General features: G+C 43.1%; 1 protein-coding gene across 3 annotated transcripts; it reads left to right on the forward strand.

Annotated features, from left to right (window-relative positions):
* Positions 1-141: 141 nt before the first annotated feature.
* SLC35G2 (solute carrier family 35 member G2) lies at positions 142-9160 on the forward strand. 3 transcript variants are annotated; one of them, XM_083741918.1, is made up of 3 exons: positions 142-373; positions 5337-5446; positions 7068-9160. In XM_083741918.1, exon 3 carries the CDS (start codon positions 7086-7088, stop codon positions 8322-8324), a length of 1239 nt encoding a protein of 412 aa, XP_083598044.1. In that variant the 5' UTR covers positions 142-373; positions 5337-5446; positions 7068-7085; the 3' UTR covers positions 8325-9160. The 3 variants fall into 3 exon arrangements, 2 of the variants coding, with proteins under 2 accessions (XP_083598044.1, XP_083598045.1); XM_083741919.1 differs by lacking the exons at positions 142-373; positions 5337-5446 and adding an exon at positions 5212-5296; XR_014565078.1 differs by lacking the exon at positions 142-373 and having other exon boundaries at positions 5218-5446; positions 7182-7256.
* The last annotated feature ends 5574 nt before the right edge of the window (positions 9161-14734 follow it).

The following is a 14734-nucleotide window of genomic DNA, read 5'->3' on the forward strand; positions in this document are numbered from 1 at the left end:
GTTATGAACTGTGTCAGAGCGCGCTTTCTTTTCTTCTTCCCCGGCGGGGTGCACACGGCGCATGAAGACGCCGCCGCTGACCGCTGAAAAGCAGTTTTTTTAATACGGTACAATGTGGTTGCACGTCACGCTGCTGGCATCTTCATGCGCTGAGCATTTTAGTGTTTCTGTTGCACAGGCCCGAGACCTCTTTTTCCCTTCAGGTTGTGTTTTTTTATTGCAGGATGTGGGCTATCGCACTAGAGTGCGTCTCCATTAATTTGCGGTGCCCCGATGTGAGTGGGGTAAGGTTGGAAATAAGGTGAGAAGGAGCTCTAGAAGAAAGGACTTCTGCACGGTCCGTAGATGTTAACAGAAGACCGAATTTGAATAGGTGCGTTTTGGCAAGCCACAGTGCTTCTCGGAGCATGGAGACTACCTATGCTGATTTTTTTTTACATTCAACTATTAAAGATACAGACATCCTTTGTTCTTAATTTTTACCTTTTGTACATGTGCAATGACTACTTGCTCAGAAGTAAGTATCACTATAGGACAGGCATCCCCAAACTTGGCCCTCCAGATGTTTTGGGACTACAACTCCCATCACCCCTAGCTAACAGGACCAGTGGTCAGGGATGATGGGAATTGTAGTCCCAAAACAGCTGGAGGGCCGAGTTTGGGGATGCCTGCTATAGGACTTCCTCTGCAGAAAGGTTCCCTCCAGACTGGTGTTTTTCTTACTAGAGTGTTCTGCAATACGTCATTGCTGCAATAATAGTGCATTAGTGGTGGATTTATACTGGACTGTCTACACATCATTCCACTTCATTAGCTGCTGTGCAATGCTTTCCACTGTTACCATATTATAGACATCTGGAAAGGCACGCTTACACTATAGTGTTACGAGAAGTGGGACAAATCATCATCATCAGACCTTTTATTGGCATCATATACAAGCATCCATAGCAAATCAATACAGAATTCCCGCCTTCTCAGTGACCCAAAACATTTGTCAAATGAAAGAGGCAAAGCAGTCTAACATTACATCTCTAGGTCTCCGGGGAGATCAGATGTCTGCAATGTGTTTCGACGACAAAAAACCAGATAAAGATATTTAGCCACTAACTTGGTGAACTCCTGATTATTCCCCAATAATAGAAAATGTATGACCTCTAACTCTGGTCTCCATTTGGGGATGCAGAGTTGATCTAGGAACTGCTGGCAGAGATCAACATATAGTTTACATTTAAGAACCATATGTGTAAGAGTTTCCACCTGGTGGTCTTCACATGGGCAAATTCTTTCTCCTTCCACCATTCCCGAGAACCTTCCCCATAGGAGGGATGAAGGATTTGAATTAAACCTGGCCAGCGAAAATGCCCTTCTTTCTTGAGGATTAAGCAAAAATTCAAGATAATTGTGGATAATTTCATATGCCCAAGAAACTTGAAAGTTAAGAGGGGAACATGTTTTCTCTGCTGCTGCTGTTAGTTCCTGGCGTTCAATGTGGGACAAATCAGTGGGGGAGGAACCCTCTCTGGTACCTGGGGCAGTGCAGCCCATACGGACTGTGCATGTGTAGCATCCCGCATGTGTGCACTCCATACAGAATTTGGCTTAGCAGGTGGCCTGAACCCATAATTGTGGTTTAGCTCTCCCATAAAAAATAGGGGTGGGGAACAATCAGCCTGCGGACCAAATTTGACCAGCCACATAGCCACTTTCCCCAAACCATGCCCATCTCTGCCCCATACCTAAGAGATGCAACATCAGGTGTGGGGCAGGTAGAGACTCTCGATGGAGAACTTGATCATGCAGTTAATCCCTGCAGAAAGCTGGGGAAGTGATGGTTGAGGACAGGGCATGCAAAGCACTTTGCACAGCACTTCCAAAATGCTTGAAAGCTGTTGTCAGGAATTTGGGAAGTGCTGCACATAGCGATTTGCAAGCCCTGCCATTTGCAAGCAGCTCCCAAGCACCAAGGAAAGAACTGGCAAAGTCCCTTATACTTTGGTTCCAAGCACTTGAAAACTAACTGGGTGTTGGGCACTCAGGAAGCACTGAACCAAGGGACTTTGACAAGTGGGTGGGACAGTCTACCTGTCCATTACCTGATATCACAATGATGCCCAGTGCCTGGTAAGCAGTCCTGTCCACCTGTCAAAGTTGGCGCGTGGGGGTGGGGACAGATAGGGATCTGGTCCAGCAGGCCCAAAAGATTCCCCACCTGTGCTGTACAGCATAAGACAAACCTTGGTTACAGCTTGTGTTTTATGTGGGGAGATATAAACCACCAGACCCACCGGACCCATTTTCCTTTCCTGGATTTTCCATTCCTGGATTTACAGAAGCTGACCCAGTTTCTGATTTGACCCTGGAATGTCCCACTTTTCCTTAGAGTGTCCCTATTCTCATCGGAGAAATGTTGGAGGGTATGGAGTAATCTGGGGACGCAGGTGGCGCTGTGGGTTAAAGCCTCAGCGCCTAGGACTTGCCGATTGAAAGGTCGGCGGTTCGAATCCCTGCGGCGGGGTGCGCTCCCGCTGCTCGGTCCCAGCGCCTGCCAACCTAGCAGTTCGAAAGCACCTCCGGGTGCAAGTAGATAAAGAGGGACCGCTTACCAGCGGGAAGGTAAACGGCGTTTCCGTGTGCAGCTCTGGCTCGCCAGATGCAGCTTTGTCACGCTGGCCACGTGTCCCGGAAGTGTCTCCGGACAGCGCTGGCCCCTGGCCTCTTAAGTGAGATGGGCGCACAACCCCAGAGTCTGTCAAGACTGGCCCATACGGGCAGGGGTACCTTTACCTTTACCTTTTATGGAGTAATCTGACCCTTTAGCCATCTGAAGGCAGCCCTGTATAGGGATTTTTTTAATGTTTAATGTTTTATTATGTTTTTATATATGTTGGAAGCCACCCAGAGTGGCTAGGGCAACCCAGTCAAGTGGGAGGGATATAAATGGTATTATTATTATTATTATTATTATTATTATTATTGAATAGGATGTCCCTGTTTTCATTAGAGAAATGTTGGAGGGTATGAACCACAAGCCTGGTTTCTGACTAAATGCTAAGCTAAACCATGACTTAGTATATCAGTGGAATGGGAAGGAACAAAATGGTTGCAGTCTCCCCTCTGGAAGCCCATATATTTGCTCGTTTGCACTAAGACATGGTTTGGCTTAGTGTTACCTGCAAACTGGGCCTCTGTGATGTGTAAATAACAAATACCTAATCAAACCTACATGTTTACAACAGGTTGAGCAGACCACAAAGTTTCTAAAAGCTGCCCTTTAACAGAAATTGGATGTTTGCCAGCAAAGCACTCAGTGGAGAAGTCTCATAAGAGACATCAATTATTTTGAAGAGTAGTACTTCTAAACTGATAATTTCAGCTGTACTGCTGTCTGTCTGAGCTTTTCTACCTTCATCTAGCATTTTTGATGCCTTTTTTGCTCACACTCCGAATGGATGGCTTATCATCCATTGATTATAATATAATATTGAATATAATCCAATGATTATATTGTTCCACTCTGTTAGTGGGGTATATAAGGTGATGGGGGAGGGATAGTACCTTTGGTGGGGTACACATTGTGCTCCTTCTTGGGTAGTTTGTCCACCTTGGGTCCTCATCTTGCACTCAGCTCTACCTATAGCCCCTAAAAACTGTCAGCCACACCCTGGGAGCAGCTTCAACTGACTGGCTAAACCAGGTGTGGCTAGCCGATGGGTCTCAAACCCTCTGGAGCCTACCTGTGAAGATAAGCTCCAGAGGACTGAGCGGATGAAACCAACAATGGTCCCAACGGGCAAGAAGGCACTTTCTGCACATGCTGTAGAGGGAAATAAGGGGGAGATGGGGCTGCTTTGAGGAGAAGAAAAGCTCTGATCCTAAACCTTTGCTGCCTTGCTGAATATCTTTGGGAGGAGAAAAGTCTAAAGAGTAAACCCTACACAAATACAGAATGGAGTCCCTAAGACGGTTGGATGACACCTTGTATACAGAGCCGTCTTTCCCATAGGGCTTAGTGGTGCGTTGCTTCAGGGCACCGGCCTCTCAGGAGCGCCCCAGCGAGTGGGGGAGCCGTGCGGCTTTGCTGGCGGCCTCCCCTTTCCCTGCACTCCCACCAGCTGCGCCCCGCCAACCATATGGCTGGCGGGTGCACAGCTTCCCTCCCAAGCCTCTGTGGGGATTGCTCCCCTGCAGCGGCATGGGGGAGAGTTGTGCCCCCCAATGGCTGGCAGTGCACAGCTGCGGCTCCCCCCCCACTATCTGTGGTAATTTGGGGGCGCTGGGTGGATATTTGCACCCTGGCACCACATCTGCTAAAGACGACCCTGCTTGCGTACCTCCTTCCAGCAGCTCCTGCAGCCAAGCTGGTGACAAACATATTGCTCAGCTTTCCTTTGGACCACATCAGTAAGGCTGAGGGGCGAAGGGTCTTGTCACCTAGGCAAGGTGACCTCCATACTAATTGCCCTGGCTTGCGCCCTGTGGATGTCACACTGTAGTTTGTGTGGCCATTCCAGGCCATTCCATTGATCAGTCAGTACATTTCCCCCTAAAGTTTAGGCTTTTTGATAGAACTTTTGACCACTTCTATAATCCTGCTTATATCAGTGGGATTCCAGCAGTATAAATGAGCAGTTAGTCTTCTCAGTCATTGTATTAACGACTTAACTAGCAATCATCAGGTAGGACCACTTATACTTTAAATTATTTTCACTGTATGCACTTACATAAGGCGTAAGAACTTCTATATTAGCATATAAAATCATGTCTCAGAATGTGGATGAATCCAAAGCAGTTACCAGGGGGTTCCTTCCCCTTTATGTTATATTCATCCTCTGTTTAAGATGCTAATTAAAAATCTGTCTTTGCAGCAGAGGATGAGGAAACCATAATGTTCAAGCTATGCATGTCATGAAAAGCACGCATCGTTTATATTTTAAATGATTGGCTTTTTCCTTCCATTACCAAAAAGGGATCACAAAAGTCTTGTAATGTGTCATCTAAAACATATGCTCCACTGGCAGGATTACTAGTAAGAACGATATTTATTCCCCTCCACAATTAGTAGTGACGGTGCTGTCAAATGCCCTTGAGCTCTACTGAGCATGCTCACTTTTTCTGGTCTGTTCATTGCATTTGATTCTTTAGCTGTAGCCTCTCTCTCCCCTTCACTGCTTTTATGTACAGACAGAAGAGACGGTAGCCAAAAAAGAATCTACGGTAACCAAAAGAGAATCTACATTATTCCTCCTGCACACTCCATAAACTGACAACATTTGGGTCTGTGTTTCTGGATTCACAGGTAGCTATTCTCAATTCTCTGTTTTCTTCAAATTTAAAAGACCGGAATGGATACACTATCAGATGCTGGAGAGCATATTTTCTCCCTTTAGCATCTCTTGGTATGGTATATTTTTGAGGGATCACTTACTCAGCAGCTTCTAAACAAGAGGTAAATTTTATTTTCTCTTATTTGGTTGTTGTATTGTTTTCTCTTCTTGCATGACATTTCGGCTGTCTTTTGGTGTCTGCTTAAGCAAAACCTTGTTTCATTTTAAGTCCTTCGTATTTTTGTAGGCATGTAACTTTAAAGCTGTCATCCCTTCAAACCATGAATGGGAAACGCCACAGAGCAACTTTTGAGTGCTGCAGTTTCAACAAAATTGTACCAAGCAGCTGATATTATAGCTAGAATTATGCCATATATCTTAGAAGGAACACTCTCTCATCTCTGGTTTTGTTGAGTATCCATGCTGCTGAGATCTCTTCAACTGGCACTCACTAGCTCTGAGGGTACCTCATTCCCACCCTGTATTTTACATCAGCGCTGAGGTTGGGATTCATTTTTCAGCATGTCTGCTGTCTAAGAATCTAACAACTTACTGTATTGGATGGGAGACCACATGTTGAGATTTCTGCATTGCAGGGGGTTGGACTAGATGATCCTCATTTGAACCATTTTAGGTAGCAGCATCGGTACAATGTTTCCAAAGTTAGTCTTACAAATTTTAGACCTGAGTTTATGAGCTACTGTGCCTGCAACTAACTAACTAACTAACTAACTAACTAACTAACTAACTAACTAATTAACTAACTGTATGTTCAGAATTGAGCATGCTGACTTATGCACCCATGCAATAACATAACCTGTAGCATCACACTAGCATTCCAAACTGTTGAAGAACATCAGTACTGGTCCGGTAGCACAGGTCAACATGACAACATCAGAAAAAGCTACCATCCCTAAAGTTGTTGCATTGCACAGAAACAGGTAGAGAAGAATAGAACTGGGGGTGACGTATATATAGGGCATCTTCACCCTAAAGGTTTTTAGCCACTACAGAGACAGCTATGTTAGCAAAGCCATATTTCATAGATTTGAGTGCTGTTGATTCAATTTTACATTTTAAACCTGTTTTGGACACATTTGACCCTAAAAAGGTGGCCTAAAAGTGTTACAATAAACAATGAAAACACTTAATCTGGTATAGCATTACTAAGGAGTATCAGCAGCAGTGGAAATAATATTGGAACACAAATACAGCATTCTAGGATGTGCCTGTTGGATAACTACATATCACTGCAGCTATATAATGTTAACGTATGTGGCATGACACCCCAGTGCAATTGTGCACAGCTGCTGGGCCAAACTGTGACATATTCTGTAACAAAGCTGATTTCTGTATCTAGCCATCACAAGGTCACCTTCTGGGTCAAAATGGAATCTCTCTATATTTTACTTAAGTGTAAAGAGCCCTTCAGAATGAACCGTTTCTAGAACTGCAATAATAAATCAAAGCATAGGAAAAATGGTACGGGTATTGCAGGGGAGGTAAACACCAAGCATAAATTGTCTAATAATAGCATGTGCATTCATGATTATAGCACAGCATACTAATCACATGTCACCACTGGTTTTCTGTATTTATATTCAATCTGGTGTCTGTTCAAGCAACCCCAGCTTACCTAAGGCATCAATAGAACAGTAATAATTTTTAGATGGTACAAAATTGCAGCCAGAACAGGTTTATCAGTGCTGAAATGATTATATGCTTTTTCCCCTTTGTGATCAGTCCTAGTTACCTGAGGAAATGGATACTTCACCTTCCAAACAATATCCAGTAAAAAAACGAGTGAAAATTCATCCTAACACAGTGACAGTGAAATATACTTCTCATTATCCACAGCCTGGAGAGGAAGGGTATGAAGAAGCAAATGAAGACATTGAGAGTTTTGTGGAAGATAATCCAAAGAGGAGATTGCTGAGCAATGGCCAGCGGAGAGGAAGATCCTTCTTTGGCACTATTGACATCCCATCTCAGGAACCACAAAAGCCAGAAGCTAATAAGAGTGGGCAAGGCCAAAGTTTTGTAGACAGAAGCATTTTTCAGTCCAGAAAGACTTGGGCAGTGCTTTTTGGATCTGCTTTGGCCCATGGTTGTGTTGCCCTGATAACGAGACTTGCTTCTGATCGTTCCAAAGTGCCATCTCTAGAACTGATCTTCATTCGTTCTGTTTTACAAGTGTTTTCCGTCTTAGTTGTGTGCTACTACCATGAGGAACCTTTTGGACCGAAAGGATACAGACTGCGGTTGTTCTTTTATGGAGTATGCAACGTTATTTCCATTACCTGTGCTTATACTTCTTTTGCAATAGTACCCCCAAGCAACGGGACTACAATGTGGAGAGCTACCACCACTGTCTTCAGCGCCATCTTGGCATTTTTATTAGTAGATGAGCGAATGGCTTACATCGATGTCATCACTGTAGTGAGTAGCATCTTTGGTGTTTGCCTGGTCATGATCCCCAACATTGTTGATGAAGAAGATTCTCTGCTGAATATCTGGAAAGAGGCCTTTGGATATACCATGACAGTTATGGCAGGCGTAACTACAGCTCTCTCCATGATCGTGTACAGGTCCATTAAAGATAATGTCAGCATGTGGACAGCACTGTTTACCTTTGGTTGGACTGGAACAGTGTGGGGAGCCTCCACCATGTTTTTCCTCCAAGAGCCAATAATTCCACTGGATGGAACAAGCTGGGGCTATCTCATGGGCATCTGCATATGTTCCACAGTGGCTTTTCTGGGTGTCTATTATGCCTTGAACAAATTTCATCCAGCCTTGGTCAGCACAGTGCAGCATCTGGAGATTGTGATAGCTATGATCCTTCAGCTCCTTGTGCTACGCATCTTCCCCAGCATCTATGATATGATTGGGGGAGCGGTTATCATCATTAGTGTCTTTTTCCTTGCATGTTATAAACTGTCTTGGAAGGACTTAAGAAAACAAGATTATGAGGAGATACTAGATTCTTGTATTAAATGACTGCAAAGCTGTATTCGGTTTACCGATATCTACAATTAATATTCATTTGTGTATGTCTTTTGTAGAGTGTTGTTGACAGCATACTGCCATTTCTTGTCTGAATATAAAAGGTTACATCTGCCCTAGTATAGCTCAGTGGAGTTGCACTAGAAATTTCTGTCCTGTGTAGGAGAAATGTTTTAAAATGTTAGCGCTGTGAAAATTAGATTTTCTTAACTAGTATATAAGAAGTACCAATATTCAATATATACAACTCCGTTCTTTAAAATACGTCTCATTAGAGTCTAGCAGGCATAGTCAGACCCTAAGATTTTTATATCAGACTATGATGTTCACCTGTGTAAAGCAACCATTTGTAGGGTCTCAGGCAAGGTAGTCTTCAGAAGGAAATAGCAAACTGTGCCCCTTAGCTTCTCACAACAAATAACCACATCTTAAATGGACGTTTTTACAGATGGTTTGTTGTAGTATAGGTTTTGTCACATTACCTATTCTAGGTTGTTATATGCATATATGGTTCCTACAGATTTCATCTGGCTTGCCAATTTGCATTTCTTGCATTGACTGGAGCTCACTGATGGTGTGTAGCCTGAAATCTGACCTGACAACCTCAACTCACAGCACGCTTGCTGTGGATTCAAGAGCAGAGAAAGTGTGATTGCAGAAAGAAGCACAGCAGGCGGACATGGACACTGAAAGAGCAGAATGATCGCTCATGGAAACAATATATTGTTTGTTTTTAATATGTAATGTTTTATAAATAATAATTTTAAAAGGTATGTAACAATGATGATGACGATGATAATAATAATATACTTGATCTCTGCCGCAATAATTTTATATGAATTATTCCAAGAATCTCTAACTCAGTGCCTGCCCTGCAAAGGTCTTCATTGGCAGCCATTGGAAATGTTTAATATTTTTTTTAGTCAAGTATCTAGCCCTTAAGATATGAAGCAAAATGTGCAGGTATCCTTCTAAGTAATTTATGTAAAATGAGCCAGTATGGCTCACTTTTCAATGTTCTTAGCCAATGGGTAAAGTCAGATATGTGATTGATAAGTAAGTGACACCAGGCAACAGAAATCCCTGGGGTTCTCCCCCTTTTCATGCATCTTTCCTGCTTCTGTCTTATTTTCTAGCAGTCCTTGGAATCTGTAGTTTGACCTTCCTGTTTTTCTAGCAGCCAGGACACATCTTTCCTCTGGTGTACTCACCTGATATCAGGTACTCCCTAGAAGTTATTTTCTGCAAATACTACTGCAGAATAAATGCAAGTGGATTTAAAGTACCCTCTTCCCAAACTGAAAATGTGAATATTTTGCAAAAAGGCTTAGGCATGTGTCTTGCTGTGTTGAAGCTGATGTCCAGGCGCTCATTAAGAATTCACTGTGTAGTTAACCTGCAGCACAATGGCTTGTATGCCAACTTCAGAAGTAGGTCCCTTTGTGTTTAATGGGGTTTACGTCACAGGTTAGTAGATGCAGAACGGCAACTTAGAATTGGGTTTTGGATTGGTATTGGGGGAAATATGGTTTTTGTGCCACAATCGGGACCAGAATGACATAGTTGACTTCCCATGGTAAGGGGGGGAGAGGGAGGGAAACAGCATCAATGACTGTAATCTCTAATTTTATGTCCAGGCTGGAGAGTGATGACATAGTATACTTCTACGAACCCAGAGTCATTGCTCTACTTGTGAGTATGCAATTTCTGATGCTCTTTCACTGCCAGAAGCTGTGGTTAGGGTGTGGTTTAGGACGACAGGGTTTTTTAAAACAAAAAAAATTCCTTCCAGTAGCACCTTAAAGACCAACTAAGTCAGTTCTTGGTATGAGCTTTCGTGTGCATGCACACTTCTTCAGATACACTGAAACAGAAGTTTCCAGACCCTTCTATATAGTGAGAAGGTGGGGAGGGGTATTACTCAGAAGGCTGTTGGGAATGGGTGATTGGCAGATAGCTGTGATGAGCCTGTTGACGACTCTTAACGACTGCAATAGGTCTTACAGGAAGAAGCAAGGGGTGAAAAGGTGAAAAATGGCTTTGTCATGTATAATGAGATAAGAATCCAAGGTCTTTGTTCAGGCCAGGTTTCTCCATGGTTTTAAGTTTGGTGATAAGCTGTAATTCAGCAGCTTCTCTTTCCAGTCTATTTCTGAAATTCCTTTGTAGTAAAACAGCTACTTTGAGATCTTGTATAGAATGTCCTGGGAGATTGAAGTGTTCTCCTACTGGTTTCTCTGTCTTGTGATTCCTGATGTCCGATTTATATCCGTTTATTCTTTGGCGTAAGGTCTGGCCTGTTTGTCCAATATAGAGAGCTGAAGGACACTGTTGGCATTTGATGGCATACACAATGTTAGACGATGAGCAATTAAATAGTCCCGAGATGGTATGTGTGATGTTGTTGGGGCCAGTAATGGTGTTGTCCGGGTGTATGTGGCAGCAAAGTTGGCATCTGGGTTTATTGCAGGCTCTGGTGCCAGTGTCCGTGTTAGGTCTGGTTGTAGTATTATTGTGGGTTAGGAGTTGTTTAAGACTGGGTGGCTGTCTGTAGGCAATGAAAGGTCTTCCTCCCAGAGCTTGAGAAAGAGAACTGTCATTGTCCAGGAGAGGTTGTAGATCTCTGATGATGCGTTGTACTGTTTTAACTTGGGAGCTGTATGTGATGACTAGAGGTGTTCTGTTATTTTCTTTTTTGGGTCTGTCTTGCAGCAAGTTTTGTTTTGACTATGGCAGACCAACACGGCTACCTATCTGTAACAGGGTTTTTTAAGGCTACACTCTTGAATCTTCCAGTTGTGGGAAACAACACAGGTCTCGGGCTCTTAGTTTCTACTTCTAGTTGTCCTGCCCAGTTGATAATGATGTCAAAATGTTTCCTGATCCTGTTTATAAATCATGTTTTTCAGGGCCGTCTTAATTATATCCGGTGCCGTGATGCAAAAATCCCTCCGGCAGTGCCCCCCCATTTCCCATAGTTTGTGGGGACCCCAAAGTTGACAGAAAGGTTCCCCAGAGTTGTTGACCTTTTTTTAAGGGAGCTGACAGCACGCTTATACATTATCTCTAAGCCCTAAGAACAAAATAAAATGAAAAGGCAGATGAAAATCTAATGAAGTCCTCAATTCCAAAGCAAGACTCATTCAAGACTCAGCAGTTCTTCTAATTCATCCTCATGATTCAAATCACCACATATCAAAAAGTTAAAGCAATCACCAGTTTGCTGTTCTTTAAATAAATTGATAAGGACACAGAGAATGAAGTTCCTGGCGTGGCGCCACCGCTGCCTCCTCTCCCAGGCAGGAAGCGAGAGAAGGTGGCTGGTCGTAGGAAGAGCCGCCGCCCAGCATGCCCTCATAGCTGTTCCTGGTTGGTCCCGGCCTCCCCCTGATGGGCGTCCCTGATGGGTGGGCGCCGTGGCACAGGACACCACTAACCTAATGGGTAAGACAGCCCTGATGTTTTTGGGCCTAGATTCATTCTCTGTGCTTGACCTTAGCTTGTTGAGCAAGGTTGAAGGTGCAACATAGACTCGGGTGTCTTAGTAAAAGGTTATACTCTCCTTAGACTTGGGGCCGTTCCATACCTCAGCTTAATGTGGATAGTGAGCCCCATTTGCCTCTTTTATTTCCCTCTCGCCCATGCAGCATTCTTGCCCAACTACTTTTGCCCCACATGTTTTCCATAAATCCAGAGGTTACCTATGCTGAATAGGAGTCCAAATCAATTGCACAGAGAACCTCCAGACTTAAGGAGGAGTAAGTGTGTACCTGGAGGAGAATGCTGCAAGGATGAGGGAGAATTAAAGGAGGCGCAAGGAATTCATAATACACATTGACGAGGTATGGATAGGCCCTCAGATTCTAGCCCCTGGAGATACCCCGTGGAGCACAATACAATATTCTGTTCTCACAGTGGTCAACCAATTGCCTATGGGAAGCCTGTAAACAGGACCTGAGCACAATAAGACATCTTGCCCTCCTTGTGCTCCCCAGCAACTGGTATTCAGAACTGGTGTGCCATTTCCAATACTGGAGGCAGTAAGCAGCCATCATGACCAGTAGACATTTATAGCTTTAGCCTCCATGAATTTGTTTAAACACCATTTTAAAGCTATCAAAGTTGGTGACTGTTACTATATCTTGTGGTAGCAAATTCCATTGTGTGTGTATGAAGAACTACTTCCTTAATCTTTCAAAATTCAGGTTCATTGGATGGTTGCAGGTCAAAAAAAATCTCGATCCACTTTATCCACACAATGCACATATCTTTTTCATGTCCCCACTTACTTGCTTTTTTCTACAGTAAAAAATCCTCAATGTTGTGACCTTTCCTCTCAGGGGAATTGTTGTAGCCGAATGATCATTTTGGTTGCCCCTTTCTGAACGTTTTCCAGCTTTACAATAATATATATATATATATATATATATTTTGGTGTCCTCGGGTGTCTTCCCGTGTAAAAGTTGGGGTGTCTAGGCGACGTTTCGACGAGGTCTCACTCGTCATCTTCAGGCTGGTGCTTTCGGTTTCTTGTTACTGGAACAGAGCGGGATCTCAATGTTGAGTTCCTATAAATACTGTAGAGGGGGTGTGGTGTCTAGCCTCCAATGTTCTGGGCAGAGAGGAAGTTCCCAGGCTAGTGTGCCTTTTCTTCTTTTGTTCCTTAATTACTTGAGAGATACCTTGAGTGATTGTAACAGTTCTTCCAGTAACAAGAAGCCGAAAGCACCAGCCTGAAGATGACGAGTGAGACCTCGTCGAAACGTCGCCTAGACACCCCAACTTTTACACGGGAAGACACCCGAGGACACCAAAACCTGCATATATATATATATATATATATATTAGGTGTGGCAACAGAACACTTTATTTCAAGAACAGTCATATGATAAATTTATCTGTCATTATGATATTGACAGTTTTGTTTTCAATCCCTTTTCTAATGATCCCTAACATAGAATTAACCTTTTTCACAGCTGCTACACACTAGGTTGACAAGCTATCCACCACAACTCTAAGATCTCTTGGTCATTCACCGTCAGTTCAGACCCCATTAACGTTTATGTAAAGTTAGGTTTTTTTATGCCAATGTACATCATTTTATACCTACTTACATTGAATCACATTTGTAATTTTACTTTTATTCACCCATTGTGGAGAGATCCTTTTGGAGCTCCTTGCAATCTTTTTTGTTGTGGCTGTTGTTATCACCTCAAACCCTTTTGTTCAAACCACCAGGAATATCAGCAAACCTGCCCACATCACAGTTCACCCCTAACTTCAGCCGTTTTATGAACAAGTTAAAAAGCACAGGTTCCAATCCTGATCTCTGCAGACTCCATTTCTTACATTCACCACCCACCCCCACTGTGAGAATTTTCAATTTATTCCTTCTCTCTGCTTCCTGTTCTTTAACCAGTTACTGATCCATAAAAGGATCTATTCTCTTATCCCATGACTGCCAGGCTTACTTACAAATCTTTGATGAGGGACATCATCAAATGATTTTGGAAAGTGTAAGTACACAATATTAACACACTCACTGCTATGAATATGCTTATTTACACTCTTAAAGAATTCTAAAGGGTTCATTAGACAGGACTCACCTTTACAAAATCCATGCTGGTTCTTCTTCTACAAGGTTTGCTTTAGAAGCTTAAGGAGATTGTTCTGTCAGCAAAAGCATTTCTGCTTGCTGGATGGAATTATTTCCTCTCTCCTCTCCCCAGGTGCTGTTTAGGGGGATTCTTTTGACCCTCCAGAACAGATTTGGGGATACACATGGCGGGGGGGGGGGGCATTCTGTTGAACTAGTGGGAATAATTGTACTGCCTTCCACTAGCACAATGGTTTAGCTGAATAAGGCAATTTCACATTCAAATTCCTTAACTCTTGGGTGGATGTTATCCTTCAGATCAGATGGAACTATACTATCCCTCAGTGAGGAGTTAATTATCATAAACATCTAGGTTCTGAGATTGCCCGGCCTTTCTAGAACCAGCCAATAAGAATGTGAGTCAAGGAAGCTGGCACAAACAGTATTGTGTTCACATATTTTGATGTCAGTAAAACAGCCTATAAAATCTGACTTGAAGAGTCAGCTATCGACAGCTGCTCAGCTACTGACAATGGTTACCTATGTGCTATACATATATAAATGTGAGGCCTTTCTGATGTTGTAGGAGTACAACTTTCATCATATCTCATCATTGGCCATGCTAGCAGAGTTGTAGTCCAACATCTGGAGAGCGCCACATTGGCTACCCTTGAACTAGTGGAACACAGAATAGGGGTGTGTGATTTCCTCTTGTCAACAGTTTGGTATGAAATCCATTGCTGAGTTTTCCTTCCTTCATTGGACTGCTCCGGCTATTTCTTTAAAGTGGAAATGTGTATAGAATATT

The sequence above is a fragment of the Podarcis gaigeae genome (genome assembly GCF_964106915.1).
Source record: "Podarcis gaigeae genome assembly, chromosome: 5".
NCBI classification, from domain to species: Eukaryota; Metazoa; Chordata; class Lepidosauria; order Squamata; family Lacertidae; genus Podarcis; species Podarcis gaigeae.